The sequence below is a fragment of the Macadamia integrifolia genome, unplaced genomic scaffold (assembly GCF_013358625.1).
Source record: "Macadamia integrifolia cultivar HAES 741 unplaced genomic scaffold, SCU_Mint_v3 scaffold445, whole genome shotgun sequence".
Lineage (NCBI taxonomy): Eukaryota > Viridiplantae > Streptophyta > Magnoliopsida > Proteales > Proteaceae > Macadamia > Macadamia integrifolia.
The window spans coordinates 162,008-189,302 of record NW_024870450.1 but is presented as its reverse complement, the minus strand read 5'-3'; the positions used below and the strand labels follow the sequence as shown (position 1 = coordinate 189,302).

Here is a 27,295-nt window from a genome sequence, read left to right as displayed (position 1 = left end):
ATAACATAACTGGTACTGAACCTAGGGGTAGAGGCCCTAACCCTGAGGAAGTACACGAAAATAACCAGACTGACGGTTATGACCAAATAGGGGATAACTTCCAAGGCCTAAGGCGTGGTAGGGATCAGGGTAGGGGTCGAGGCCCACCGCCAAGACGCCAAACCCAATATGGGGATGATGAGGGCTATGAGCACCATGATAGGGGATTTGATGTCAGACGGATGATTAAGGTAGATGCCCCTACCTACGATGGTCAGATTGACGCTAGGATCCTTCTAGATTGGATCAAGCAGATGGATAGGTACTTCGATTTTTATGATATGCCCGAAGAAGTCTGCTACCGGTTTGCTAAATTCAAGCTTATTGGAGCTGCCCAGGACTTCTGGACAGACCTAGAGTACCAGGAGGACCACTTAGGACTTGAGCCAATCACCACCTGGGTGGAGATGCAAGAGCGGCTCAAGAGGGAATTTTTGCCTATCACTTATAGGCTCCAGTTGTTAAATGAAATGAATACCCTGAAGCAAGGGAAGTTGACTGTGACCGAGTACGTGAACAAGTTCAATGAATTAAAAATTAGAAGCTGTATTCGGGAGGATGTTGAGCAGACACTATCCAGATTCCTTATTGGGCTCAGCTCCGAAATTCAGTCTCGTATGGCACCCCACCTAGTGCGAGACGTTCCTCAGGCCTTCAGGATAGCCCTTGAGGTGGAATCCTCCATGAGAACTTATTCTCAGAGGAAGAGCTTCCAAGCTAGGGAGTCCCAATTTAGAAAACCACCCCAAGGCTCAACTGGATTCCCAAAACCCCCTACTGCACCGCAACGTCAATTTGACAACAAGGGTAAAGGAATTTTGGGAGAAGCGCCTAAGAATAGTGGGCAACAACAGTGCTTCAAGTGTCGTGGGTTTGGTCACTTCTCCAGAGTGTCCCAATAGGAATCTTTATGTAGGAGAGCAGACCCCTGAGGAAAGTGACCAAGAGGGTTTTTAGGACCATGAGTATGAGGACCATAGGCCAGATGAGACCATATCTGATGAGGACACCGAGGAGGCCGGTGACCTCAAACTCGGCATTGTGCGTTGCATGGTCTCACAACCTAAGAATAGCGACGATTGGCGACGAACTAATATTTTCATCACCTACACATGTCATCAGGGCAAGAACTGCCGCGTCGCCATAGACAGCGGGAGTTGCATGAATGTGGTCGCTAAGAGCGCTGTTGCTCGAATGGGCCTCAAACCTGAACCCCACCCCAAGCCTTACAAGGTTGCCTGGGTTGATTAGTCCACCATTCCCGTAAATCTGAGGTGTCTAGTTCCCCTACACTTTGCAGGATATGAGGATCGAGTGTGGTGTCATGTCCTAGAGATGGATGTTGCCCACATCATTCTAGGTAGGCCCTGGTTATATGACCGGGATGTCACCAATTATGGGAAGTCTAACACCTATGTCTTTGAGTTCAAAGGGAAGAAGATCATACTGACACCCAGTCCCCCTAGGGAAGTTAGGGTTCCAGAACACAAGGGAAGTACATCCAAACACGCCCCCACCAAAACACTCAACATTTTAAATCAACAACAATTTGAAGGAGAGTGTCACGAGTCAGGGGTGATTTATGCTCTAGTTATCGTACAGAGTAATACCGATAGGTCACGCTTATTCACTGAGGCTCCTAAAGAAGTGCAACCCTTGTTGAGAAAATTCAAGAGGCTATTCCCTGAGGAACTACCTGATGAGTTACTGCCTATGCGTGACATCCAACACGCTATTGACTTGGTTCTAGGATCCTCTCTCCCGAACTTACCCCATTACCGAATGAATCCCAAAGAACATGCCGAACTCAAACGGCAAGTGGATGAATTGTTGCAAAAGGGATTCATTAAGGAAAGCCTTAGCCTGTGTGCTGTACCTGCCTTGCTCACGCCAAAGAAAGATGGCACCTGGCGTATGTGTGTTGATAGTACGGCCATCAACAAGATCACCATCAAGTATAGGTTCCCTATCCCTAGGCTTGATGACATGTTGGATATGATGGCCAACTCTTCGATCTTTTCGAAGATTGATCTCAAGAGTGGGTACCACCAGATTAGGGTCAGGCCGGGAGATGAGTGGAAGACAGCCTTCAAGACGAAGGATGGCCTCTTTGAGTGGTTAGTCATGCCTTTTGGCTTGTCAAATGCACCTAGCACTTTCATGAGGGTAATGAATCAAGTGCTTCAACCATTCATTGGCAAGTTCCTTGTGGTTTACTTTGATGACGTCCTCATCTATAGTAAGACCCCGTCTTCCCACTTGGATCACTTACAGAAGGTTTTTCATGTGCTCTCACAAGAGAAACTCTTTGTCAACCTCAAGAAGTGCACCTTCATGAGTGATCAAGTCATCTTCCTGGGATTTGTTGTGTCAGCTCAGGGAGTATCTGCTGACCTTGAGAAAGTGAGGGCGATTGTAGAGTGGCCTGAGCCAACTAACATTCATGAGGTACGAAGCTTCCATGGTTTAGCCACTTTCTACAGAAGGTTCATCAACCGGTTTAGTTCCATTATGTCTCCTATCACCGATTGCATGAAAAAGGAGTTTCAATGGACTAAGAGTGCTACGAAGGCCTTTAATGAGATTAAAAAGCTTATGACTGAAGCTCCAGTCCTGCGCCTCCCAGATTTCTCTAAGGTCTTCGAAGTTAATTGTGATGCATCTGGTATTGGGATAGGTGGTGTCCTAGGACAAGAGGGCCACCCTGTTGCCTATTTTAGTGAGAAGCTTAATGAAGCTAGGCAACGATATTCTACATACGACAAGGAATTCTATGCGGTTGTCCAATCATTGCGTTATTGGCGACATTACCTTTTACCGCAAGAATTCGTACTATTCTCTGACCACCAAGCTCTGAGGTACCTTAGTGCCCAAAAGAAACTCAATCAGAGGCATGCCAAGTGGGTTGAGTTTCTCCAAGAGTACACTTTTGTACTCAAGCACAGGCCTGGTGTCAAGAATACTGCTGCAGATGCACTGAGCTGGGTGAACGTGTTCCTCAGTCGCACCAATGCTAGGAGTCGGGCTAGTGTGCTACTCCAAGCAATGAGTGTAGAGGTTGTAGGGTTTGAGCGAGTCAAGGACCAGTACCCTACCTGTCCTGATTTTAATGAGCCGTTCACTTCCTTGAGTGAAGGCAACCCAGTCAACGCTTGGACTACCTACTTAGGGAGGGCTTTCTTTTTAAAGGAAGCAAGTTGTGCATTCCCAGGACTTCACTCCGAGATTTCCTAATCTGGGAATTGCATGTTGGGGGAGTCGCTGGCCACTTCGGTCGTGATAAGACCATCACCCTTGTTGAGGACCGATTCTTTTGGCCAGGACTGAAGAGGGATGTTGCTAGAGTTGTGGGTCAGTGCAGGACATGCCAGACCGCCAAACAACAAAAGCAAAACACGGGTTTGTACACTCCCCTACCCGTTCCCCATTCCCCTTGGCAGGACCTTAGCATGGACTTTGTGCTTGGTCTACCAAGAACTTCGAGAGGCCATGATTCTGTTTATGTGGTTGTTGACCGCTTCTCGAATATGACCCATTTTATCCCATGCTCTAAGACCTCCGATGCATCCATAGTAGCCAAACTTTTCTTTAGTGAGGTTGTCAAGTACCATGGGTTACCCCTCACCATAGTGTCCGATAGGGATGTTAAGTTCACTAGTCATTTTTGGAGGACCCTATAGCAGATGATGGGAACAAAACTCCGTTTCTCCTCAGCTTTCCACCCTCAGACCGATGGCCAAACCGAGGTTGTCAATAGGAGCTTAGGGAATTTATTGCGTTGCCTCATAGGAGAACACCTTACCAGTTGGGATCGAGTCCTTAACCAGGCCGAGTTTACATATAACGGTTCTAAGAACCGTACCACTGGTCTGTCCCCCTTTGAGATCTATTCAGGATACCAGCCTAGGGCACCCATAGACCTTATCCCAGTCGTGTCTAGTTCTAGGACCTCCCAGTCAGCCGAATCTTTTGCTCATCATATACATGATTTGCATGCAGGTATAAGGAAACAGATAGCACTGAGCAATGAACAATACAAATCGAAGGCAGATGTGCACAGAAGGCTACAAGAGTTTCAAGAGGGTGATATGGTGATGGTAAGAATCAAGCCACAACGTTTTGTTAGGGGAAAAGCGAGCAAGTTACATGCTCGTAGCACAGGTCCGTTCAAGGTACTCAAGAGGATAGGTGCCAATGCGTATGTTCTTGATCTGCTAGCTAGCATGGAGATCATCAATATTTTCAATGTTGAAGACCTGGTCCCATACCATGGTACCTCTACCTTCACCTCTTTTTATCCTGATGACCTTGAAGACTTCCCCTTCAACATTGATGAGACTTCTGAACCAAGCCAACCACTTCCCCCCCACCTCGTTACCACCTGTGCCTAAGGTCACGAGGAGAACTGAAGAAATTGAGGAAATCCTTGATGAGAGGGTTGTGTCTACACACATTGGAGGTTCTAGAGAGTTCTTGGTCAAGTGGCATGGACGTCCGGAAATTGACAACACCTGGATCACAATGCAAGAGGCCCAACAACTCAACCCAGACCTACTTGAGTATTACATGAGCTTTAATTCACCAGAAGTAAATTCTTCAAAGCCGGGGAGAGTTGATGGGGACATCAAAGTGTACAGGCGCAAGAAGAAGAAGAAGAAGCAGCCATCTTTGTGGCTGGAAGAATAAAAAGAAGAAGAAGAAAAGGGAGGAAGAAGGAAAGCTCGATCCAACCATTCCAACGCTGGATCGAGCCCCTTTCTCTTTCCAGATTTTAGTAGATCTTGTGGGCCCCATTAGTTATTAGTTTAGTAGTTTATTTGTAGTATATTCTTTTCCTTGTTAATCTTTTAATTAATTAGGAAACTACTTTATTGGTTGATTAGTTTTTAGAAAGTCTTTATTTACTAGTCAATTAACTCTTTTTATTTTTAGTAACTAGATTGATATTTATGTAATGGCTTAGGCCACGATTGAGGTAATGAATGTTAATTGAAAAAAAGTCCAAGAGCAAACCCCCAACCCCTCACGGTTCTCTCTCTCTCTCTCTCGTTTTCTCACTTTTCTCTCTCGCCTCTTTCCTCTCTTACTCTCTCGGCTCTCTCTTCTCTCTGCTTTCTTGTCTCGCCTCCCTCTCTTTCTTTTCAGTCTTATTTCTTTTCTTCTGCTGCTGTTTTGTCACTGCTGACCCCCCCCCATCGATGCTCACTGCTGCTGCAACATATTACTGCCGTTACAAAAACTGCTGCTGCTGCACCTGCTGCCTTTGCCTCACTGCTGCTGCAACATATTACTGCCGTTACAAAACTGTTGTTGCTGCACCTGCTGCCTTTACCTCACTGCTGCTGCTACATACTACTGCCGTTACAATACTGCTACTGCTGCACACTGCTGCCTTTACATCTCTCGGTTGTTGTTCACCCTCCGCTGGTGTTGCTCTCTCTACAATCGGCTGGATGTATCTTCATCAACTAAAAGTGGACTGCAACCTTTTCTATTTTGGAGGACCTTGATCTCTTCTTCTCTCCTCAGATCTGAACAGCAGTATGGTAAAGCATTAAACTAAACCCTCCCCACCTCCATTAATCCCTATTATATATTGCAGCCCATTGACGTTGAAGCCTGCCTTTGCCCTTTGTTTATGCCTATTTTATCGATTGTTTGCATATCTAATTTGGGTGTCTAGATGGATTTGTGCTGAACCTAATACTCGTATGTCGTTTGTTCCCTTCCCCATGCCCCCATTTGAAACTTGAGTAAGGATTTATGTGTTTTTCCGTCTAGATTATTATTGCTTTTGGCTACTTTGTTTATTAGTCTCGTTTTATCTTGCATGCTTAATCGTGTTTGCTGAGATTCTTTGGTCCTATCTACCTAAGCCCCTTGAGTTAACCCTACCTAGTTAGTTAATCTTGTAGGAGACCTAGTCACCTAGGAACCCCCTACATCAGTCCCTTTTGGTATAAGAAACAGGATAAAGATTTAAATGAAATAAGTGTTCAAAGATGAGGGTATTTCTTGATTAGAGTAAGGACTAGGGAGTAATAAAATAAAAAGGGGTTGGGGGGGGGATTGTTGTGGAAATCACAAAGTAAGAGTATAAAGAAAACAATCCACAATTTAGGTTGTCTTCAACTTTACGACAAGAACAGTGAGGTAGAAGACCAGGAGCTCTTTCGGATGACAGAATTCCCTCTTCAGGACACCAAACAAAGTGAGATTTTATGCAAAGGTTGCTACTTCAATACTCTACCAAGTGCTAGCCCTAGCAGCTCCATGGATCCACAACTAAAAGAGATTTAATCTCTGAATATATCAGTGGTGGCACTTGTAATTTCGGATCTGAAACTTGGCTGCAATCTCAAGATAGAAGAGGGCTAAGGAGTTGGAACTTGGGGGCTTGGGTCGCCTATACCAGAGGTACTTCCAGCCCTACACTTAGGAATAAAAGAAAGGGGATGGGAGATATTGAAACATAAGGTACCGTATGGCGAAGTTTAACAGATAAAAGGGAGAGAAATCGAAGTGAGAAAAAGAAGAGAAACAGGAAATAGGGACGAGGAAACAACAAATATAATGGAACCAAGAATTGGAGAGAATAAAGGAAAAAAGCTAAAAGAAGGTCTCACTAGGGGAGGAGGGGATCGCACAAGCCAGTCAGGCTGACTCAATTTAATTCTCAAAATCTGTCTATGGTATTGTTAAGTACAAATATATAGATAAATATAAGAGGTAATAAAACTCCTATTTAAACTCTAAAACCAAAATAGAATCCAAAACTAGCTAGCCTATCTCATATGACTCTTAACTATAATTAACACTCCAATAAAAATATTATTAACAATTACGAAGAAAGAATCCCAAAAAATAGAAAAATAAAATCTTAAAATATCCTACTAGACCAAAGACCCAAATTTTGTCCGGTTCTCGGTTTGGATTCTCAGGTGGGTTTGGGCCGCTCCAAGGAAGTGCTCCTAAATCAGGAACATTGCATGATCTTGGGCCTCATTATTTTTCGAGTTATTTATGTATCTTCCTAGGTAGAATGTTTATTGAAGTTTTAAGTCTTGCAAATGATCTCCTTATAAGGTTTTGAAGGATAGCTGAAGTAATGTAGGACTGGAATCGACAACCAAATCAGACCCAAGACTGCAGGATCTTATAAATCAAAGAACAACCAGATTTTCACTAAAATAAACCAATTGAATTAGACCAACAGAAACAAAGCAAACAGCAGCTATCGATCTCAGAAAAACCCAGTAATTTCTATGACTGAACAGTACCAGATGGGCAGAGATGAATCAAGGACTGATAACAGTTCAAAATAGTGTCAAACAATTGGTAATTAATGATTCAGAATCTGAAAATCACAGCAGAAATCAACCCATAGCAATCGATCTCAGTTCTGTCCAAAACAGATCACTTAAGATAAAAAAACAGAGATTTTATAGAACTTCCAAACGGATGGTCAGAACCAGCCCTAACTTGGGTCGAGTTCTCCTTGGATGCTAGAGAAGCTTCGATTAAAACTGTAGCCCCAACAGAGAACTAAAACTGCTACAGGTTCTAGGAACTGATTGCACAGAAAAAAGAGATTTTCTAGGCAGATTAAAAAAAATAACATACCTGTCTTATGAACAGTAGCAGATCTATGAAAACAAGCTTGAGAATAACTAAAAGAGCAATAAGAAGATACTTGTAGAACCCTCCTGGACTTCACGCCGCAAGGAGTCATTTGGATCAGACACCAAACCCTTCTTCCTCGATCAAACACAAGGAACAACCATGGAGATCACCCAGCGGCAGCAACATGAAGTTTTTTTTTTAATTGTCAAATCGTGGCTCATAAAAGAGCCCTCTCCTTTATTTGTAATGATGGGGAAGGTTTACAAATAATAGTAACTCAGAGTTACTAAAAACTACTTAGAAGAAGTTACTAAAACTGATATATTGTAATCTAAGAAATTAGAAACTAGTAAAGATTTGAAATTAAAACTAATTCTAGTACTGAAAATAGAAAGTAAATTAGAAACTAATAAGTGACTAATATCCTCATCAGCAGCCCCAAATCGTGGGCTGTCTTGGACCAGGACCAGATATGGTCGACCCAGTCAGCCACTTGGGTCGACCTTGGTCTTGGGTCAGATATGGTCGACCCAGTCAGCCGCTTGGGTCTTCTCTTGTAGACCTTTGTAGCTGCTGCATCATGAAGTGGCACAAAGACTTGAGAGTTTGCTCTTGACTTTATAAACTTATTCTTGCAAGAACTCTTCCTACTTACTCCTTTGAAGTCAAAATAAAAAATTAAGTTACATTCTTTTGTGAGCGTTCTGATGAACTGGGGACTGCTAAAGCTTGTGGGGCTATTGAAATTCTTCTGTGGTGTGCTTTAGTCCCTGCAATGAACTCCTACAGCCAAATCGAGAAATTGTTAAGTCCGAAATGAATAAATAAATAAATGGGAAAAAGGGATTGTATGGCCGACCCCATTTAGTTGGGATATGGCTTAAGTTGCGGTGGGTTGAGTTCCAAATGCTTGTCAGTCATCTGGAATTATGCAAAGGGAACACATATACTCAATTGTATGTATGATAGTTTTTTACATATTTATGTTACACTCAATTTCAGTTGCCTTATACTCATTTGTATGCATGATAGTTTTTTACATAAATATGCTACACTCAGTTTCAGTTGCCTTTTGTCTCGTCTTTTAAAGTACATATTTTCCACATTAAGGATCTCTTTTGTGCAAAACTGCAGGCTCATGGAAACTCATTTGTGAAGAAAATGTTCTCGCTTTTTGGCGCATCACATTCTTCAGAGGTAAGTTCTAGATCTGATTTTGTTTTCCTTTTACGCATTATGAAATTTTATTTTATTATCTTTTAAAACCATTGCTGAAACCTAACCAAGTTAATGTAACAACTGACAAATAGGTCAGAGGATTAAAGTTTTCTGGGAATATATGATGGCTTCCAAATTTGTTCACTTTGTTATTTCCAAAATTTAATTACTTTTGCTCCCCCCCCAACCCACCCTTCTCTCCCCCCACCCTCCTCTTGCTGTGTTTAAAGGACCAGATCTCAGTACACTCATGTTTTTTTGACAGTTACTTGGAATCTGACATGTCACTTTCTTATGACTGTATAATTGGGCTTTGAACAGAGAACATGCCTTTAAACCCTCAGACCAGTCAGTACTTAGATTTCATGTGGACTACTTATTTAGGCTGTTACTGTTCTTCGTCATGTCTTACTTCTTCTTAAGACCACTCTTATTTCATGAAGCTTCTGAAGTGCCATGTACTGTGGAATGTGATGGCATTACTATTGTTAATTGTTGTGCAATGTAAAACAATGAAATGTGATGAATATTGTTAATAGTGTTTTAATCATTGTTTAGCTTAGAAAATTGGTGAACCAATTGGCTTTAGTGATTTGGATCAAGGTTTTTTTATCATTTTAGGATCACATTGATTCAACAAAAGGGCCATTACCCAGTGCTGGTCCTGCCATTGGGTCCTGGGATAGGGGAGAGTTTGGAAATGATCCTAACCTCAGCGTTTTTTGTGCAAACTGGTCGCTCTCATGGCTCGAAACTGTGCCATTTGCCCTGAGTCCTGATGCCCAAACGTTTTTCCATTGCTCCAAGCATTGGGCCCTATCACATTTGTTCAATAAAATTCTTAAATCTTGAGTGATAGGAAGCATGATCCTATTAAGGACTTTTGCCTTTTCAAGGCATTTTTTTTTGCTTATTTTCTTTCCCCACGAATCTGATGTGCTTGCTCCCGGTGGATGCTTTAGGTGGGATAAATTGATGACTACGGTAATTTTTCATTTTTGATTTCTTGTTCTGCATCTTGTCCATGAGTTCTTCGCCATGTTGACTAGATTCCATGTGCTTCCCCTGACTAGTTATATGCCATTGCTTCATTGCTTGTGCTAAGCTTTTATTTGATTGCCTATGAAGTAGCCATTTGATGGGTGAGCTTTTGTGCATATTAGTTTAGAATTCAGTTCACCTGTTGTTAACTGACAATATACTGTGCAGTTAAGTTCAATTTTTTCACTTTTGAAAAGGGAAAACTAAGGCCATGTTTGGAAGCCAAGAAAAGAAAAAATAAAAAAATTGAATTTGAATGGAGAGAGATGGACACATAAAAATTCATTGTGTAATCATGTTTTTTGTCTTATCATGTCATTTGTACTATTTCCTTTTCATGGCTACCAAACATAGCCCAAGCTTTGAGTTGCTCAATTTTTAATGGACCCTAGTCTGAGATTGCTTTGTGGTTGGTGGATACCGCTATAGCAAATTTTTATTGAATGGATTATATTGTGACCTGGTTGATCATCTGTTTCTTCCCTAAATTACCCACATCTTCATGTGTCAAGTTTGGGATTTTGGTCTTTACTTTCGTTACAACATTCATGCAGAATCAAGATAAGTCGAACAACTCAAATCAGGGAGGAGCAACTCAAAGAGCTGCTGCTTTGGCTGCATTGAACTCTGCCTTTAATCCATCCAGTGCAACCAAAGCTGCAGCTTCCAGGCCATCCAGTACAAGCCGAGGATCACAGAGAGCAGCTGCTGTAGCTGCTCTTTCAAATGTTCTAACTGCTGAACAGAAGAAGCGGTCGCCTGATTCATCTCCTGCTCGAGGTACTAGAAGCCCACCCAGAGACACAAGCTCTGGTAGGGAAAGCATGATTACATTCTTTGTTGAGTAGACTAGATGTTTTGTGTAGGAAGATGAATGATTGTTTAATGCTTTTGTGCTGCAAATGCCTAAAATGACCTCAAATCTGTCAGAGCTGTATAGTATTTTTCTCTGACATGTATATTCTATTAGGAATTACATGTGGAGTGCCTTCTGGTTCGAACTAGGCGCTTATGTAATATTATGAAAGCTATTGCATTTTCTTTTGTCTTGTGCTAAAATAATTATCTTGGGGATTATAAAAATTTATCCTCATCTGGAAAAATCCGTGTCACTTTCTGATTTGGGGCAATTATTGTTAGATGCTCAATTATAGTTGACTGTTCTTTGACTTCTGCAGTAGGTCTCATGTTTATTAAGATTCTTACTTATCAAATTTTAGAGCTTCTGATATCATTGTATGTTGCAGCTGGGGTGAAAAGTGAAAATGCTAACTCTGAGGTGGACGACTCTCAAGAATCTCCAGTGAAGGAAAGAGAAGAGGGAATATTATCCATATCTGACAGCAATGGAGAGGAGTCAGAGTTGAAGCAAGAGATCCAGCAGGAGATGGAGCAGGATGAGGCTCAGCAGGATGAGAATGGTAGTAAGACGTACAGTTATGATCAATTGAATACGAAATCGACCAAGACACCTAAAGGAATTGATTTGAAGAAGAGAGAGGTTCGTGATCTTGACATTGCTGAGTTAATGTTTTTGTCAAATGAATCTAGTCATATTGCATGGTCAAAAATGATTTTATCTGTAAATCACATTTAACAATTTTCTTGCTAGTCATTCTTGTTCTTTGTTTTGTTTTTCAGTCCTATCTGTCTGACGAGGAGTTCCAGACTGTATTGGGGATGACAAAAGAGGCATTCTACTGCCTGCCAAAGTGGAAGCAGGACATGCAGAAGAAGAGAGTGTCTCTCTTCTGAGTCCTTCCCAAGGAGTGACTGCACTAGATTTTTTTGGTGGTTTCTCTGCATCTTCCTTTTGCTCATTCGTCGTTGCCTTGTTATTGGTGCCCATCTCTGCCCTAGGAATGTGATTATATTAGTACAGTGTTTGTGGGTTGTTATATGTCTAGAAGTCCTGTTTGCCTGCTCATGAAGAATGGCTACTGATGATATTGTATCTGCTCTTTCAGTGCCTGCCTTGGTAATGTCTTCTTTTTTTTTTTTTTTTTTTTTTTTTCTCTTTTTTTTTTGTCATGAATTGCTGCTGATATCCCTGTGATGAGCAGGTAATGTAGTATTAGGACATCAGCTAGCAGGAAATATTCTTTCATTTGTACATGAGAGTGTTACAAGTTGATACCCTTTGATTTCATCTTTGTAGTTTGTGATAAATGAGGAGTTGTTTGGAACTCCTTGTGTATTTTGAGGTATCTTATTCTCCGTCATAATGAACGCAGCCTGCCTTTTCTGAATGTGGTACTGGGCTAGAGGGAACCCCTTCCATGAGCCCCCTATACAAGCTAGTGTTGATGCTTGGTAACATATTGCTGTGTCCGGGATTGGCATTTTTTTAATTAAGGGATTGATGCTATTGTTTCCACGGTTATAGGAGGTCCAAATTGGCATTGGCCGAGGCTGATTCTGATCTGAATTGGTTAATCGGCGACAGCAACCCCCACCGATCTGCTTTATGGGATCAGGATTGTGAATCGACTACAAAAAAAGTTAGAAAGATCTAAAATCTCTCTCTCCTCCATGCCTCCATCCTTGCAACTCCTGCCCCTCTTTGTTTCTCTATACTTCCGTCCATCCCTGTCCTCCTATCTCGCTCTTTAATTTGTGAGGTGATAAGTTAGAGCTTTTCCAAGATCATCCTTAAAAGCTAGCTATTAAGGAGAGAATGGCCAAGTTCTTAATAAGTGTTTACATTACATTACTCACATCTGATACCTTTGTCATGGGAGAGGGGACGTGGGAACTGAGATCTTCCTTGCTGGATTTTCTCCATCCTTAGGCATGCCAAAATACTACACCTTTGCTCTGATCTTGTTGGGATTCGAGTAGAACTCACTTGAAAAAGCTAGTTTATGACGATGAATAATACTCAAGAGTTCGGATAGCTTTTGAGAGTGAGTTCTACTTGAGTCATATAGTGGCTCCCTTAACATCATTTTCATGTTTCTATCTTCCCCTAGCTTTCAAGTGGTACCGACTTCCAACAACTCTTCAAACCCAACTTGTACATCATTAGAAAGACGAAAAAAATTAAGAACTGTGTTTGTGTGTGTGTTGAGAGAGAGAGAGAGAGAGAGAGAGAGAGAGGAAATATTATCAAACCTTCAACTGCTTGGTCTGGGATTGAAAGGCATTTATGTCAATGGCGAGGGAATGGGTTCCAACTTCCAACTGAGTTCCTTCATAGCGCTCTTGATCTGATTTTTTTACAGTTTCCTGGTTCCATCCGTACCAGCCTTTATCGCTTTTATTGAGAGGCACCATCCCTATTCCCTAGTGTAGTAGTAGTGTATTCTATTCTGTAAAGAGTATAGCCTTTAAACAACAGAAATAACGGGAAAGAAACCTTATTGGCCCAAAATGGTTGGGCATTGTCGATTTCCTCGAAAGGGATTTTCCTTTGTTACTTAAAATACCATCTATTCTGAGTCAAATAACAAGAGAAAGAAATACGGAGGGGCAAGAGGACTTCATAACTTCACCAGTGTTCCATCAAAATGATGCACACCTACAATTTAGGCGTGTTAAACAAAACAAAACAAAAGTGTAGCTACCATACACTATAAGTCATCCTAGGCTATTGCTGCAACTATATTTGGTAGGAAATAAAGAAATGAAAAATTAAAAAGTTGGTTGAAGCACAATTTCTCTGATTTGTATGGATTAGGTACTTATTCTTAGTGTCCATTGTCTAGGTCTTGCCCATAGCTAATTGGCCGAGTATCACGTGGCGAGACGAAGATTCAATGGTTCTTGGCACCTCATTATCTAAGCATCTATCAGCGTCTCGTTCTCTGTGCCTCTCTCAAAATGTTGGATCATTGTCTTGCCACGTGGTGCTCACCCAGTTAACTATGAACAGAGCTAGGCAATGGGTACTAAGGAGAGGAGCCGTATCTGATTTGTATAGCATACTTTGTCTCATGAATTAATAGTTTGGTTATTCCATTTTGTCGGATGGAATGCGAATTTCTCTTATAGAATGCCTGTTTAATTTGATATATCATCTTAATCTACAAGTCTACAACTAATTATTTTAAGTTTCATTTTTCTTGTATATATATATATTGATTTTTTTTTTTAAATATCTTATTTTTATCCATAATAATGTTCTTGAGATTGAAAATCAAACGCTGATTAAATGATGTCATGGACTTGATAATGTTTAAATGCCAACAAACATAACTGCGTAGCATTAAGGCTGTGATATTTGGACCTTTCATCCATAAAATTTCAACACGCTTAATGATGTTGTCGAGAAGGCAGCAGCAGCACCATTAAGTAGTCTTGCAGCTTTATATAACTATTGGAAAGGCGTGGAAAATCCTTGATGAGCCATAAGTACAATATGATATATAATTGTTTTTGGTAATCACACTTTTTATCAATTAAGGAGCTCCCAACCTCTCTGTTTTGATAATCTTCATTTATATATATATATATATATATATAAAATAACTTCAAACAATTTTAAATGTATTATTCTTATAAATGTCGTTATTTGATTGGATTGAAATTTAACACATGAATAACTTACAAAAGCATCCTAGTATCAACTAATACTACCAAATGACGGAAAAAACAAAGTAACTATACACTTTCAAATTAAGGCGGGTTCAGATCCCAATCTTGTTATGATCTAGAATCAAACATTTTTATGTAGACCAATGCTAATATTTAACTTAGCCCATTTGAAAAAAGAAAGTGCCAAGCCACTTGTTTTTCAATTAGGATCAAAGCCTACTTAAACTAGTGATTTAAGTATTAGCATCATATCGACTATGATTGGTGTGTATCAATATTGACAATGATCAATAACAATACTACATCAATATATATTGGACGATTCAATCTATCACGTCCAAAACATGACTCAGATTCGTTAAGTCCCAAAGATTGGGCAATATGAGGGAGAGGTGTTGAAAGGGATACATTCTTTAATCCCATATCAGTTAGAAGGAAGTGACTGAACTAATCGATAACTTTTAACACACTTCTCATGATCATAACATACTTTAAAGTACTGAGACTCACGGGTAAAAGAGGATGATTTTGTGGCTTTGTACGAAGTCAAGCCGACACCATGTTTTTTTTTTTACCCTCCCACTACCAAACCGAAAAGTTTATTAATTGTGACCACAAATGTGAAATGGCACGAGGTAATAGAATAATAATACACACATGGGCGGTTCTTTCGATGACGTCTTGCCAACTCGACAAGAAGTGCCACAACTTTTTCCTAATCCACCAAATGAGATCCGAATCTTCGTTACAAACGGAGAATCTGACGTGTCGGTTGTAGGCCCCACTCTCTCCCTCTTTCTCTGCAACTGTCCTCGTAAACACCAACTCACGAACCTCTTGAAGAAGAAACCAATGCAACCGTGAAGGTCAAACTCAAACCTAACTCGTCTTCCTTCACTCCGTCCCCTCTCTCAGCCCCCAACTCTCACCTAACCAAAAAAACCCAGCGCTTTCTCTGCATTTCCTCTCATATAGTGAAGATCCCAAAGCAAGTTCTCTCCTTCTCTCTCTCCCTCTCTCTCTGAGGCTTGGTCTGAGAGAACGAACGAGTCGGAGAAGAACAAGTTAATGGCGATTAGTGCTACTTTCAATCCGTCGACATGCTCTGTTGGCTTCGCTAAGTTCAGTCACCACCGTTCATCATTTGCTTCTCCTTCCTCTCTTGGCCGCATCGCTGCTTCCAAAACCTCAATCTCCACCTCCCCGCTGAAATGGCAGGCGAAGCAGAGGAGGAATACCGTGATCGTGCTCTTTTCCGGCGGAGGCGGTAGCAGTAGTGGAAATGGTGGAAAATATAGTGGTGGGGGAGGTGGTGGTGGTGGTGATGAAGGAGAGGAAGCCGGCGATAAGAACAAGGGGGAGGCGATTCTGGCGCTTGCAGAGGTAGGGAGGTCTTTGGATAGTATACCTTCGGATCTGGCTTCGGCGATTGAGAATGGGCGGATTCCTGGATCGATTGTACACCGTTATTTTGAGTTGGAGAAGTCGCCACTTTTCCGGTGGTTGCTTCAGTTCGGGGGGTTTAAGGAGCGGCTTCTGGCAGATGATCTATTCCTTGCTAAAGTGTTCATGGAGTGCGGCGTTGGCATCTTCACTAAGGTGTGGTCTCTCTTCAATTCTCATTTGACATTGTTTCTGTTCTGTTAGTTTTTTTGCGTTGTGAACAGCCTCGGTGGATCATTGGTTTTCTGTATATGTTTTACTGAGTGTACTGATTTTGTGGAGTATGTGGTGAGTGAATTAATTTATATTTGAGGGTTCAGTATGAGGAACTGTCTTTTGATAGTTATTTGTGATTTTGATTTTGTTTCAGATTCTTTATTGGTAGAATTTTTAGAAGGTCTGAGTGCTTGCGGAAACAATGATTGAATGGATTAATTGGAGGAGGTTACTGTTTTTCAAGGGTGATAAATTTTCTTATTTTCATGTGACAAAGAGAGTCTCACTGACACTTACATATAGCTCAAACTAAATTTATGTCATGCCTTGTGTTCTACTTATTGTACACCATTTTTATTGTTCTTCACATAATTGTGTTGTCTTAAAAGCACAGCTGATGGCACTTTAAATAAACCGTACAGACAAGGTCTTGAGTCTTGACTATGTAGGTTTTCTGAAGCTGCCATATTGACAGCTCTTATCAATGTCAGACAGCCTAAAATTCTCTGGATTTTTTTAATAACAAATATCTTGTTCGTTCTTTCATGAAGGATTTGGGTCTTCCAATCTTGTGCATCACTCATTGTAGAATCACCTTTCCTAGGAATACTATTTCTTGTGGTAGTATATTTACGTTTTCCATCCTTTGATGCAGAATCAAGTTTAAAGCACATGCTTCTATAATTTGATTTCTATTCATGCTTTCTGTTATTGAGTTTCTTTATTTTTTCTTTGAAATTAAATTTTTTTGGACTTTATTATTTGTCAACTGTGGATCAAATCTTAATCTGCTGGCTCTACTTCTGCCAGACTGCTGCAGAGTGGGAACGACGGAGAGAAAATTTTGTCAAAGAGCTGGATTTTGTTTTGGCCGATGTGGTAAAGTTATTCGCCCTCTCCTCAGGCGCAGAATAAAGAAAATAAAGTAGAACTTTGTGTGGTTTTTCTCCTAAATATAATATAACTTCATGTGATATTCCTCCCTTTCTTGTTTTTTCTCCCTTGTGATTTTCTGGTAATGTAGAGTAAACTTGGTCTGTTTATGGTTAAGACGCAAGATAGTCACTCAGCACATGATCAGGGGTTGGTAGGATGCATCTCACTATAACCACTCCCCCAAAGAATGTTAGATTAGGCAACAAGATGCCAACAATTTATTTAACTTCTATATCAATAGCTTTCTGAATATATATTCTTAAAGGTGTTTCCCTAATGGAAAAAGGTTAGTAAGTTGAGCTCAGGGAAAGTTGTACCCCACTATATACCCATTATTTATATGTAATGTCTTGGGGCAAGTTTATGTATAAATGGAATTAGAGGCTAGGGTTTGTAAGGATTTCATTTAGCCCATGTTGCCTCTTTGGAGAACCCAGGGGCTATGGGAGATTGTAAAGCCTTCAGCTAAGCAATCACCATGTAAGAGATGAGCTGGAGCATCAAGGGAGAAAGGGAGGGTGGTTTTTGTTAAAGAAGTTTGGTCTTTTTGGGGATCTAGAAGATACCAGAGAAGAAAACCCACAAGTCTGAGTAGCTGAGTGTTACTGAAAGCAACCCCCCTGACTCCCGAGTGAAGTAAGGAACCTCAATTGAGGTTCCAAACTGAATGCCTTCATGGACTTATCAGTTTGTGTTCCTAAGAGTTGTCATTAAGTGTCTATTCTTGTTGAGAGCTAGGAAGTCCTGGCATGCTCGCTAGTAGCAACGAAGTCTGGCTTACATGTTCCCCGGTGAGGAAGTGTAGGCATACTTTTCCCTCACACCATAAAAATGTTTCAGGGAATGAGTATGGCACCAATGACTGAGGGACCACATGTGTGTTTTCCTGTATCAGGTGAGAGGGGCCCGAGTGGGTAAGGATGCTTGCTTGGTGCACCTCAGTTGAAGTCTCTGCAACTGGAAAACTGCCTGTAAATTCCTAACAAAGACAGGAATAGGGTAAGGGCAAATTGACATTGTGACTGCACAGTGCACATGCTGCATGGCACCTCATCGCTGCTGCTAGATTCTCTTCTAGGAAGCTATTGCCAAGGATTTTGAGTTGAGTTGAGTGGTACCGTAGTACTGTATTTGAAGCCTTAAAACTGGCAAAGAGAACGCATAATTTCTTTTCAATTGGTGAGGAAGTTGTAGTATATATCCCAAATATAAAACATGGGATTGAAAAGTATTGGACATGCTGCCAAATGAAACAAACCCCATAAGTGAATATATGGGTATACATTTGGCCTATTTCCCCAAGGAATGGAAGACCATTTGTCCCTGAAATGAAGTCTGTTGCTGCCAAAAATCCGTATGAGCTGACCTGCACAAGCACAGACGGCAGAGGCCTGGAGCTTTGTCCGGGGTTAGTCCTCCGACGCTCAAGTTAGGGATTGGCCGCACAGTTTTTGTATAGGAGTAATGGTGTGGGTATTGATGCTTACCTTCTTCCTTCCTCTCGGGCCCTCTTATATAGCTCTTAGGGTTTAGGCGGATTTTTGGCAGCAACAAAGTCAATTAGTTGCAATTTTTTTACAGATAGATCTCTCTCTCCCACCCTCACCCCCCCCCCCCCCCCCCCCCCAAAAAAAAAAAAAAAAAAGAAAAAAAAAAAAGGGTTTAAACTCAAAACAAGCTCCATGTCAACCTTGCATCTTTAGGCATTCCACCAACCCTTATGATAAGATTCAATGCACATCTTTAACAGCTATAGTTTTATCTCACTTTGGTACTTTGGATACTATAGACATACAATGCAACATTCCATCTCTTTTTGATGTGGTTCAAAAGAGCAAGAAGACCAGCAGCAAACCAGGACATTAAACTGGACTAGGAATGGATTTATAGGCTTAATTTGGGTGCCCAATGGGGTTCTATGGGCCATGGAATTTATATTTTTGGGTTTACTATTGTAATGGGCCGATTCTATGTGGCAATATATCATGGATTTAAGTCCTATACAAGACTACATGGATTTAAGTGCCATACAGGATTAAGTAGTTAGTTTCTATTTGTAATGTTTTAGAATAGCTTTTATTTTGAAGAGAGACTTAAGCTGTAAGGGATTCTCCCCACCATACATAGGGCTTGTTTCCATGAAGTTATAAATAAAGACAGGGGATTATACCCACTGCCATTAATTTGAGAAATAATTTAGCCTTGAGCTAGTGAGTTATATGAGAGATGGAGCAATGTTTTGTGGGATTCCAAACTGCTCTACCATGGGATGTATTAGGGAAACCATGGTGGGATGCCAAGACTGGAGTTGGTGGGATTCCTTTTGCACAGTTAGGTGTGAGGCCTAACCAAGGATTAAAGTATCAGTATTGGTCGTTGTATTGGTCGGCTAAATTTAAGATACGTATCAGAGGGTATCATACCGGTATCAGAGATACTTTAAACCATAGGCCTAACACATCTTCTATCTCCTTCTTTCGCTTTTCAAGGTTAGTTTTGTTATCTCATTCACGTGCATATTAGTTACAATTCTGCTTGATCTTCTAGGTGCTATTTCTGTCCACTAATTTCTGTTGCGTTTGTTTTCTCAATTTTCAAATCAGATTCTCACATTGATGTTGCCCTCCTTCCTTCCACCAATTTCACAACTTGTTGGCAGTACAATGCCTTCTTTAGAGTTCTGCAGCAGCCCCATTTCTTGTTTTGTTTTCCATGTTTAACCCACTAGTTTGGTACCTTTAGTTGTTGAACAGAATTCTGTTAGAGTTTCTATATTCAGATCTGTATAGTTTCTAATTCTGGACATTGTTTCTGCAAATTCTAACTTCAGTTTCTAAACCTGATCAACAACAACAACAAAGCTTAGCCTTATCCCAACTAAATGGGGTCGGCTACATGGATCCGGAAAACAAAAAAAAAAAAAAAAAAAAACACTTTGGGACATCCCACTCACGAACAATCGGCAACTCGGATCCTAGCCCTCCAAGCAGCTCTGTTAGATGCCATATTAGGGTGAAGACTTAACTTTTGCATGTCGCAATGGTCATTTTGGCCTGCCACTATCACTTTTAGCTCCATTCATCTGCATCTGGTCACTCCTTCATACTGAGGCATCCAAGGGCCTCCTTTGGACATGCCCAAACCATCGTAACCGACATTCTCTGAGCTTATCCTGAATTGGTGCAACTCCTAAATCCATTATAACCTGGTCATTCCTTATTCCATCTCTCATGGTTTTGCCGCACATCCATCTTAGCATCTTTCAGGCACACTCAACTTATCTATGTTACGCTTCTTGACTGCCCAATATTCTACACTATACATCATAGCTGGTCTTATGGCTATCTTATAGAATTTTTCCTTAAGCTTTAGAGGAATACATCGATCACTTAACACTCTAGACGCCCCTCTCCATTTCATCCATCCTGCTTTAATTCTGTGAAAAACATCATCATCAATCTTACCTTATTTGTTTAACGTAGAGCTCAGATATCTGAAACAATTACATTGCGGGATCTCTCTCGCCTCAATTTTCACTTCCTCGCTATCAATCTTCAATCGACTGAAGTTACACTTCATATATTCCGTCTTTGTTCTACTTATCTTAAGACCTCTCGATTCTAAAGTATATCTCCATAGTTCCAACTTAACATTAATCTCTGGCACTGTTTCACTGATCAGTACAATATCATCTACAAAAAGCATGCACCACGGGACCTCTCCTTGAATATTCCTGGTTAATTCATTCATGAGTAGTGTAAATAGGTAAGGGCTCAATGCGGATCCTTGATGTAATCCAATATTAATCGAGAACTCAACACCTTGGCCTCCCACAGATCTCACACTAGTCACCACATCTCCATGCATGTCTTTAAGTATATCCACATATTTACTTGACACTTCTTTCTTCCCTAAAACCTGCCAGATTAGATCTCTGGGAACCCTGTCGTAGGCCTTTCCTAGGTCAATGAAGACCATATGAAGATCCTTCTTGTAGGTTCTGGCTTTTTCCTTAAGCCTCCTAAGAAGGTAGATCGCTTCTGTAGTGGATCTCTCAGGCATGAAACCGAATTGGCTCCTTGAGATATTAGTTTCTCTTCTTAAGCGAACTTCTATTACCTTCTCCCATAGTTTCATACTATGACTCATAAGTTTTATGCCTCTATAGTTGTTGCAACTTTGGATATCGCCTTTATTTTTATAAATTGGGACAATAATGCTTTTCCTCCAATCATCAGGCATCTTATTCATGTTCATAATCTTGTTAAACAACTTGGTCAACCAAACAACTCCACGTGGTCCCAAACTCTTCCACACTTCAATTGGGACCTCATCTGGGCCTGGTGTCTTCCCTATTTTCATCTTCCTTAGGGCTTCTTTAACCTCGGTCTCTCCTATCTTGCGTACATACCTATGATTCTTGTTGTGGAGCAGGCTACTCGAACCACTCCTATTAGGGTTGTCTCCATTAAGCAAGTTACAAAAATACTCATCCCATCTTCTCTTTATGTCTTCATCCTTCACAAGCACTCTACCATCTCATTCTTAATACATCGGACCTGGTCGAGATCCCTACTCTTCCTTTCTCGAATTTTAGCTATCTTATAGATAGCCTTTCCCCCATCCTTGGTATTTAAATTGTTGTAGAAGTCATCATATTTTCTCGCCCTTGCTTTCCCCTAATCTTTTTTGCCTCGTTCTTGGCGGTCTTATATTTCTCTTTATCTTCAACTTCCCCAGTCCTTTGCCAAATTTTAAAATTATCTTTCTTAGTCTTGATGGCAGCCTGGACCTCAACATCCCACTACAAGTCTCTCTAGGAACCAACTTAGTACCCCTAGCCACCCCTAGAACCTCCTTAGCAATTTTCTTAATACAACTTGTCATCTCATTCCACATCGTGTTGGCATCCCCTTCACAATCCCACTTTCCATGCTTCACCATATTATTTGTAAAGAACTCCACTGACTCTCCTTTCAATCTCCACCACTTAAACTTAGGGCACACTTGGTTCCTTGTTTTTTTCTTCGGTAAACAGAAGTACATGTCAAAGATCAACAATCTATGTTGAGAGGTTAAACTCTCCCCAGGTATGACCTTACAATCCTTACACATCCCTCTGTCAAGCCTTTTAGTGATGAAGAAGTCTATTTGATTGGAATGCTGTCCAATTTTGTACGTAATTAAGTGTTTTTCCCTTTTAGCGAAAAGAGTGTTAGCAATAGATAGATCGTAGGCAGTTGCGAAGTCCAGAACTGAGGTTCCCTCCTCGTTCCTCACCCCAACTCCATAACCTCCATGCACTTCTGCATAATCTCTCCTATCCTTCCCAATGTGTCCGTTCAGATCGCCTCCCATAATAATCTTTTCATCCGGTCTAAAACTATGCATCAATGCATCCATGTGTTTCCAAAATTGTAGCTTGAAGCTCTCATCCAATCCTGCTTGTGGAGCATAAACACTAATAATGTTGACCACTTCTTTATTTAACACCATCTTTAAGGATATAATCCTGTCTCCCACTCTTTTAACATCTACCACATCGTTCTTCAAGTCTTTATCCACCACTATGCCAACTCCACCTCTTCCACTCTGGTCTCCCAAATACCAAAGTTTAAAGTCGTCCAACATCTTAGCTTTCATCCCTTTCCATCTAATCTCTTGGATACATGCCATATTAATCCTTTTCCTCCTCATGACATCTATCAATTCCAAACTCTTGCCCGTCAGTGATCCAATGTTCCAAGAAGCACATCGAATCCTCCTTTTATTATCAACATTCTTAACACGCTCTTAAACATGTTGCGAAGTAGATCGATACCGTGTGTCATTTGCGTGGGTTGCCCTAACAATAGGAAGAAAAGACATAGGCCATAGAAAGGGGTAAAATGCGATAAAATGATATAAAAAAATAAGGGGATCCATGCAAAGGGTGGATTGGCTTAATATAATATGGTGTCAGCTGCTTACCTGACACACAAAAATAGATTTATATAAATATAGTAAGAAAGAAAACAAAAAGATACAGGTAATGAATGGAACTTAGCACAATAAACACAGATTCTCAGAATATAAAAGAAAAGCACATGGCGCCTGACAAGCGTATAGTGTACGAAACCACAAGATTCTAACACAACATATACATCTAACCAAAACCACTAGTACTGTATGAAAGATAATAAATTTCGATATGTTTTATCTTTCTTGTGAATAAATCTCGTTATCAATCATACGTAAAGAGAAACAGAAGATTTACACTAAAAGAGCAATCACACAAGGCAAGCACTACTTGGTAATGAGGCACAACAGTTAAAAAGCAAGGTAATGCAACAAGAATGATACACAAGTAAACATATGTTAATGTACTAAAGCATATAGAAGATGACAACTAGTGAACTGAAAGTATATATATATATATATATATAAACATACAATGTCAATGTAAAAAGAGTGGGTGAGGGGTATCCCTTACGACTCAGGTAACTCAGAGCCTGTGATGTGGTCAACCAGATAAAGACTCCATTGAAAGTCCAGTATAGTGGAATGCACCCAGAGTAGTGTCTCAGCAGTGGCGATGCGACGTTGGGGCACAATACTAAACCAAGTAGGTTAGGGGGGTTGCTAAAGAGTATGGGAGCAGGGTTAGTCTCACTAAAGCAGTGGTGATTGAGTGGATGTGGAGGGTGGAGGGTTGTAGAGTCAATCAAATTGTGAGGATGTCACACCCCACTTTCAGTAGACCCAACTTATCATTAGGAGTACCGGTGGTGTGAGTAAGATGCATACATGTCTTACAATCTACCAGGATCTCTGATCGCAGTACCTTGATATTTCACAATCTCACATCATAAACCAACCAAAAGCAATGGAATCAGAGTATAATAGTAGAATCATCAATAAAATGGAAAAAATGTCTAATGATAAATAATATCCATAACCGAGTTATTCTGTTTATAATCATCCATGACTTATAACTAATAAGTTCAAAATGTATCATATACAAGCTCGTACCAAAATAATAAAAAATACACTGAACACCTTATGGTGCCGCATATGCACAATAATCACAAGCACAATCTTGGCCATGCTCCTCCACTTTCGGCATCCACCAGTCGCTCACTCCATACTCAGGTCCGAAGGAAAGAGAGTCACTAGCCATAGGCACGACCGTACCTGCATCATCATCTAAAAATTGTGTATACGGGGGGTGAGCTTTCCAACTCGCTCAGTGAGGGGTGGGGTTCAAGCACATCCAAGCAAGACAATCACAGTAATAATTTATGATGCATGATAATAGAAATTAAACACATAGTCCATGATGCTCGTGATGCAATCCGTTTATTTTATTATCCACCTAGCAAATACAACTAAGTCTGGTAAATGCTATTATGGCACATTAGGCTGTATCCCTGATCTCGGAACCGTCATCGACTATGCAGGGATACAAACCCTAACCGTGAATAGAAGCTTATTGGTCCCTGTATGCGATCATGGGTCACCCAGCAATATCACAGCACTAGTACCAATCATTGGCCATGCCTGACAAGTTCTTTCCTCCGGCAACAATCACATCGTACCGTAGGTGTGGCATTCCGAAAAGGCACATCGAACATACCACAATGGGTTATCCAACATCTTAATCCCAGTTGGCAAAGGGTTCATAGCATAGGGAGTGATACCTAACCACATATATGCTATATGCCTTCATAATGATACAGTTAGTATGAATTACACGATACCAGTAACACATCGGCCACAAAGTGTAATCCATCTCCAAATACAGTCATAGATACATGATAGTGGTAACACATCAGCCACAAAGTATAACCCATGACTATTTACCTAATCTAGCATGCATATAACAGTTGAGTATGGACTACGCAACACCGGTACCAATCGTCGGCCACGAAGCGCATCCATTTCCAAATGTAGTCCCGAAACACATGATATCGATAACTCATCAACCACAAGGTGTAATTCGTGACTACAACTAACTCTAATGCACATAATCAATGCATAACTACAACAAGTATACGATAATCACGGCACCGGTACCACCTCAGCCATGTTGAATTTCATCTTATACATACAACAAACACTGCGATCACGGTACCGATACCACCTCAGCCACACCGTATCCCACCATACATTTCCATAACATTTCATATTAATGCAGTAAAAATGTAACATGTGATAGCATACCATCATCATTTGAGCAATTAATAATCATGTATAATCTTACATATGTGGGAAGTTCTATAATAATAAAACAATCCCAAAAATAAAGCAACCATCCCTCACCTAGTTTACGTCCGTGTGTGTTAGGGTTTAAGTATGACCACCAATCGATCAACACAATTTTGACTTCAGGGCACGTGCGCATCACTGTCCTAGACCCAAAGGTAATCATACATCAATACATGTCAGGGACATCAGAAGGGGCCCACATGGGTCTCCCCCAAAGGGTATAGACAAGATCCATTAGTGACAGTAATGTCACCAGAAACACCGACCAGAAATAGACACTTCCCATTGAAAATATCAGTGTTGTTTCTAGTGGTGGTGGTAGAGAGCTCCTAAGGCTCTATGGTTCACCAAAAATATCCCACCAGAAGCAGGCCCAGTGTTTTTGATGGCTTGCTTCCGGTGGTAATACAGAATTGCCTGTGTGATTTGGGGCTTTCTATCTCGGGCCCAATCGTCGGGATTTATTTTGTGGAGTTTATGGGGGATGTTCCTAGCATCATTCTATGCTAATAAAATCCCAATTCTACTGATCCATTTGGGAGATACATCGACCAAATGATCAAAATCCTAGTTGGTCATTTGGCCAATCTTGTTGCCGGAGCTCAACGAATTCGGTTTGAGCTCAGTAATGGCACCGGGGACATGAAATACGCATTTCCTGAGCTCAATATAGTTTGTGTACTAAGATTCCATCTAAACCTAGATTAACCTAGATCAAAATGAAGAGAGAGTGTGGTATAAGAGATTGTACTTACCTCCGTTAGAGATTTCGGCACTAGGCAGCAACCAGCACCAAGGTAAGCTCTTTCCCATCTTCTTCCTCTTCTTCTTCTTTCTTCCTCTCCTCTTTCTCTCCTCTCCTACTTTGAGCACAAGTGAGAAATGAGGAATGAATCCTCATTTCTAACTTATGAGTTAAGTTAGGCCTTAGGTTTCGTTCGGTTGAATGCTAACTGGTTCAATCGGGTTAATCCAATTTTCGGCGCACAAGGACCCATCTACTTAGGTCTGTAAATTGCTCATATAATGAGGAAGGTGTGGAGGATGATTTGGGATCATCCAGGACTATCTACAATGCAAGTGGTGGGGTCCACGGGTGTCAAAACCATGACAGCAGCCTGTTTGGTCACCGAAAATAGTCACCGGATTCAGGCCCATGCTATTTACCGCGGCTTATTTTCGATGCTCAAGACAACCTATTTGTTGTCCCTCAATTGGTCTCACATAGGTAGTTGCCCTCGGTTGTGCTAATAGTCTTCCGACAATGTCGGTACATGCTAAGATTCATGTGTGGGGAGTCAGGACACTTACCGTCTGGGATCGAAAGGTATGAATCCCCTCCAGTTCGACTATCATGCAATACATGAATAGGTGGGGTCATCTCTTCCCCTTTGGCAATGGGCGGCCGTGAGCCAAACCCGGCTGTACTCTTGATCTCCAGTCCAAGACCTATCATAATAGTTCAAATTAGACCGGGTCAGGGCACGGGTATAACAGAGGAGGGATCGGTTGTAGTGTATAGATTAAGGTTTCGAAGGCCTATGGGCAGCCCCAAAGGTTGAGGTGTGCCGAGAGTCACGCAGGATGAAGGGGCAGGGAAGAAAAAAATAAGATGAAAATAAAATGAAATGCAATCGGTGCCTTTTACTTTATTTTATTTTATTTTATTTATTTATTTATTTATTTTCACTAGGATAGAGGAAATCGTAGGAGAAGGCTAAGGGATCTCGGTGGTATAAGGTTCGGGTGAAAAAGGGGTGTGGTGAGAAATGGCAATAGGAGAGGAAATCAGGGAAGGAGGGGGCGTGTGGATCAGTTGGTTATCTCTTTTTTTTTTTGCAAGGTGAGGGAAATCGGAGGGGGGGGGGAATGAGGAGAGTCTCGGTAGAAAAAAAAGGGGCAAAGTCAATTGCAAGAACCAAGGAGAAAAAAGGGAGGATGGAAGGGTAGAGGAGAAATTTCATGATTTATTACTTCAGAAAAAGCATAAGAAATC

General features: G+C 41.0%; 3 protein-coding genes across 4 annotated transcripts; 2 read left to right on the top strand and 1 right to left on the bottom strand.

Annotated features, from left to right (window-relative positions):
- Window positions 1-8,702: 8,702 nt before the first annotated feature.
- On the top strand, window positions 8,703-12,118 carry LOC122068601 (villin-3-like). 2 transcript variants are annotated; one of them, XM_042632466.1, is made up of 4 exons: window positions 8,703-8,859; window positions 10,476-10,701; window positions 11,169-11,422; window positions 11,563-12,118. In XM_042632466.1, the coding sequence occupies exons 1-4, from the start codon at window positions 8,824-8,826 to the stop codon at window positions 11,674-11,676; spliced, it is 630 nt and encodes a 209-aa protein (XP_042488400.1). In that variant the 5' UTR covers window positions 8,703-8,823; the 3' UTR covers window positions 11,677-12,118. The 2 variants fall into 2 exon arrangements, with proteins under 2 accessions (XP_042488400.1, XP_042488399.1); XM_042632465.1 differs by having other exon boundaries at window positions 10,476-10,734.
- Window positions 12,119-15,291: 3,173 nt separating this feature from the next.
- LOC122068606 (protein RETICULATA-RELATED 4, chloroplastic-like) lies at window positions 15,292-18,417 on the top strand. Its single transcript, XM_042632480.1, has 2 exons — window positions 15,292-16,056; window positions 16,927-18,417. The coding sequence occupies exons 1-2, from the start codon at window positions 15,526-15,528 to the stop codon at window positions 17,029-17,031; spliced, it is 636 nt and encodes a 211-aa protein (XP_042488414.1). The 5' UTR covers window positions 15,292-15,525; the 3' UTR covers window positions 17,032-18,417.
- A 2,100-nt stretch (window positions 18,418-20,517) lies between these two features.
- Window positions 20,518-21,114, bottom strand: LOC122068611. Its single transcript, XM_042632484.1, has one exon. The coding sequence runs from the start codon at window positions 21,112-21,114 to the stop codon at window positions 20,518-20,520; it is 597 nt and encodes a 198-aa protein (XP_042488418.1).
- Between the last annotated feature and the right edge of the window lie 6,181 nt (window positions 21,115-27,295).